Source organism: Camelina sativa, chromosome 9 (assembly GCF_000633955.1).
Source record: "Camelina sativa cultivar DH55 chromosome 9, Cs, whole genome shotgun sequence".
NCBI lineage: Eukaryota > Viridiplantae > Streptophyta > Magnoliopsida > Brassicales > Brassicaceae > Camelina > Camelina sativa.
In genome coordinates, this window is record NC_025693.1 from 12616054 (window position 1) to 12618720 (window position 2667).

At 33.3% G+C, this 2667-nt stretch overlaps 1 protein-coding gene across 1 annotated transcript; it reads right to left on the reverse strand.

Annotated features, from left to right (window-relative positions):
• On the reverse strand, nt 1053-2283 carry LOC104715223. The gene is made up of 2 exons (XM_010432651.2): nt 2017-2283; nt 1053-1394 (listed from the first exon to the last, which is right to left on the reverse strand). The coding sequence occupies exons 1-2, from the start codon at nt 2281-2283 to the stop codon at nt 1053-1055; spliced, it is 609 nt and encodes a 202-aa protein (XP_010430953.2).

Here is a 2667-nt window from a genome sequence, read left to right on the forward strand (position 1 = left end):
ATCATAAGCATTAAGATAAAGATGTCCCAAAAGAACTCTAATAATAAACCGAAAATATGATCTAACAACCTAATTGAAGCGAACCTATGAATTCCCCTTGAATCACCCCATAGAACCCAACAAAGTAAACTACTCGATCATGATGCAAAGAAACGATATTGATATTATAAAGTATAGCATCAAAAGTGAATCAATAAACAAAAAAGGGGTTCAAAGTAAACTTCTCTATTTGTCACAAAATAACTTGATCCCAAAGCAAAGATAGTATGAAAGAAATAAGGAAGAGTAGAGATTTGGTGTCTTCGGTGATGGCTTCTAAGAAGAGCTGAGAGAGGACGAGCTTCGATGGCGGTAAAGGAGTCTCTGGTCGTCTCTAGGTGCTAGGCGCTACACCCACTCGACCGCCCGACTAGCACCTAGCGATGTCTAAAACAGGGATATTAATAGAAGCATAGATGTCGCTACATCAGCCAGCTTAACTCTTACAAACAAAACCAACACTAAAAATTATCAGAAGCACATGAATTAAATTAGTAATCGAATTCCAGTTTAACTAGCCATAAATCATAGAGACAATAACTTGAATAATAGATAATAGTTTGACAACATTTGTGTTATAGAAAGTAACAGGAGACTTTTGTATCGGTCCATTCTTTTTCCATCCGTCTTCGCACTCGCGCATAGTTTGCACCATCTGTTACAAATATATGAGCCATTGTTGCATACATGTCTTCATATGCTTGTTCATAAGTTTTTGGAAAAGTTCATATGCTAACTGGTATTTTTTTAAGACAAAAATATATTTGTTGAATTCCAATCGGACCACTAAACTTCTGGCGGACTTTGTTGATTTGTCTGGCTGCATTAGTCACTTGGATTTCGGATTTAGAAATATGATAATCAATCTCAATAAAAAAAGATCAAGAAACTAATAATGATCCTAAGTTCCTAAATAATGAAAAATTTCAAGAAAGTTTATTCCATCGAACCAATAAGTATCACAAAAAACCAACTCTACAGTCAAAAGCATATGAATTAAATTAGCAGTTTAACTAGCCGCCATAAATCTTAGAGACAATAACTTGAATAATAGATAATAGTTTGACAACATTTCTGTTATAGAAAGTGACGGGAGACTTTTGTATCGGTCCATTCTTCCATTCTTCTTCGCATTCGCGCATATAGTTTGCACCATCCGTTGCAGATGCTTTAGCACCTGCTGCATCCATGTCTTCATTTGCATATTCCCAAGATTTTTGGAAAAGTTTAGATGCTACATGGTAACTCGCAAGACAAAAATTTAGTCGTTGAGTTCCAACCGGACCATTAAACTTCTGGCGGACTTTGTTGATTTGTTTGGCTGCATTGGTCACTTGGTCTTGGCATTTAGAAATCTGACAATAAATCTCAATTAGAAATAAAGACACTTTTATTTTTAGCAAAGGAATAAAGCAGATTTTCTCATCTCTCAATTTTTATGTTTATGGCTTGTTCCCTTTATAATACTCCCTCCGTTTTTTATTAATTGTCGTTCTAGAGTTAAAATTTTGTGTCATAATACTTGTCGTTTTAGATTTCCAATGCAAATGTTTGGTAAATATTTCAATCTTATCTAATTGTTTTAATGTTGTGACCAATAAAAAGATTAGAAAATATATTAAGAAAAGATAAAACAAGAAAATTAATGATTTTCTTAATTTGTGTGAAACAACCTTAAACGACAACTAATAAAAAAATGGAGGGAGTAGATATTTAGTTTTACTGTTTATTTCCTATACAGTTAATTATATATACTAGATTTTGGTCCCACTCATGAATTTATTCTATACTTTCATATAGAATTTAAGAATTTTATACTTTTATATAGTATAGAATTATAGAAAAGAAAAGACACTAGATATTGTTAATATTGTTTTAAAACTATTTTCTACCTGTACACTGTGTCTTTTAGATATATTGTTATAGAAATCTCTACATAACAATAAAAGGAATTACAAACTAGTTATTTAACGTTACCGCAATCACAAGAACGTCATAAAGGCCGTTTGCGTCTAGTATACGTGTGTCCGTTCCAATGTATTTCAAGCAGAAATTCACGTCTTTTGTCTCCTTGCAAAGTGCGTACATGTCTTTGATAAGCATTGCATTTGCAGTTGTAAACGCTAAGAACACGAATAGTGACAACGACAAAGGAGAAGTCATGTGTTTGATGAGCATTGTGGCTATATTGAGAATAAGAAGATACAATTGTGTTTGGTATTCTCTTTTGTATGTTTCAAACATTTTATTTATAATAATGACATTGAAAGCTTAAAAACGGTGCGTAATAAATTATGAAAAATTTATTGCTTTAAATTGAAGAACATTAAACTTTAATAAAATAAAAACGGTCAAAAAATCTTAATGGCAGTACATGTTTGGAATAACTGATCACCACAATTTTGAAACGTATTTGAAATTCATAAAAGACCTTGGCTTGCAGCAACCTAGTGAGATGCGAATATTCACCGCTAAATGAAGTTCCATTAGAATAATATTCACCTTAGCATGCAGCAAAGACGCTAACAATATACTACAGCGGGAACCCGGGAATGGCTACAGCGGGTGGGGTCATACGGGATGAGTTTGGTGAATGGTGTGGTGGGTATGCTGTGAATGTGGGGTGGT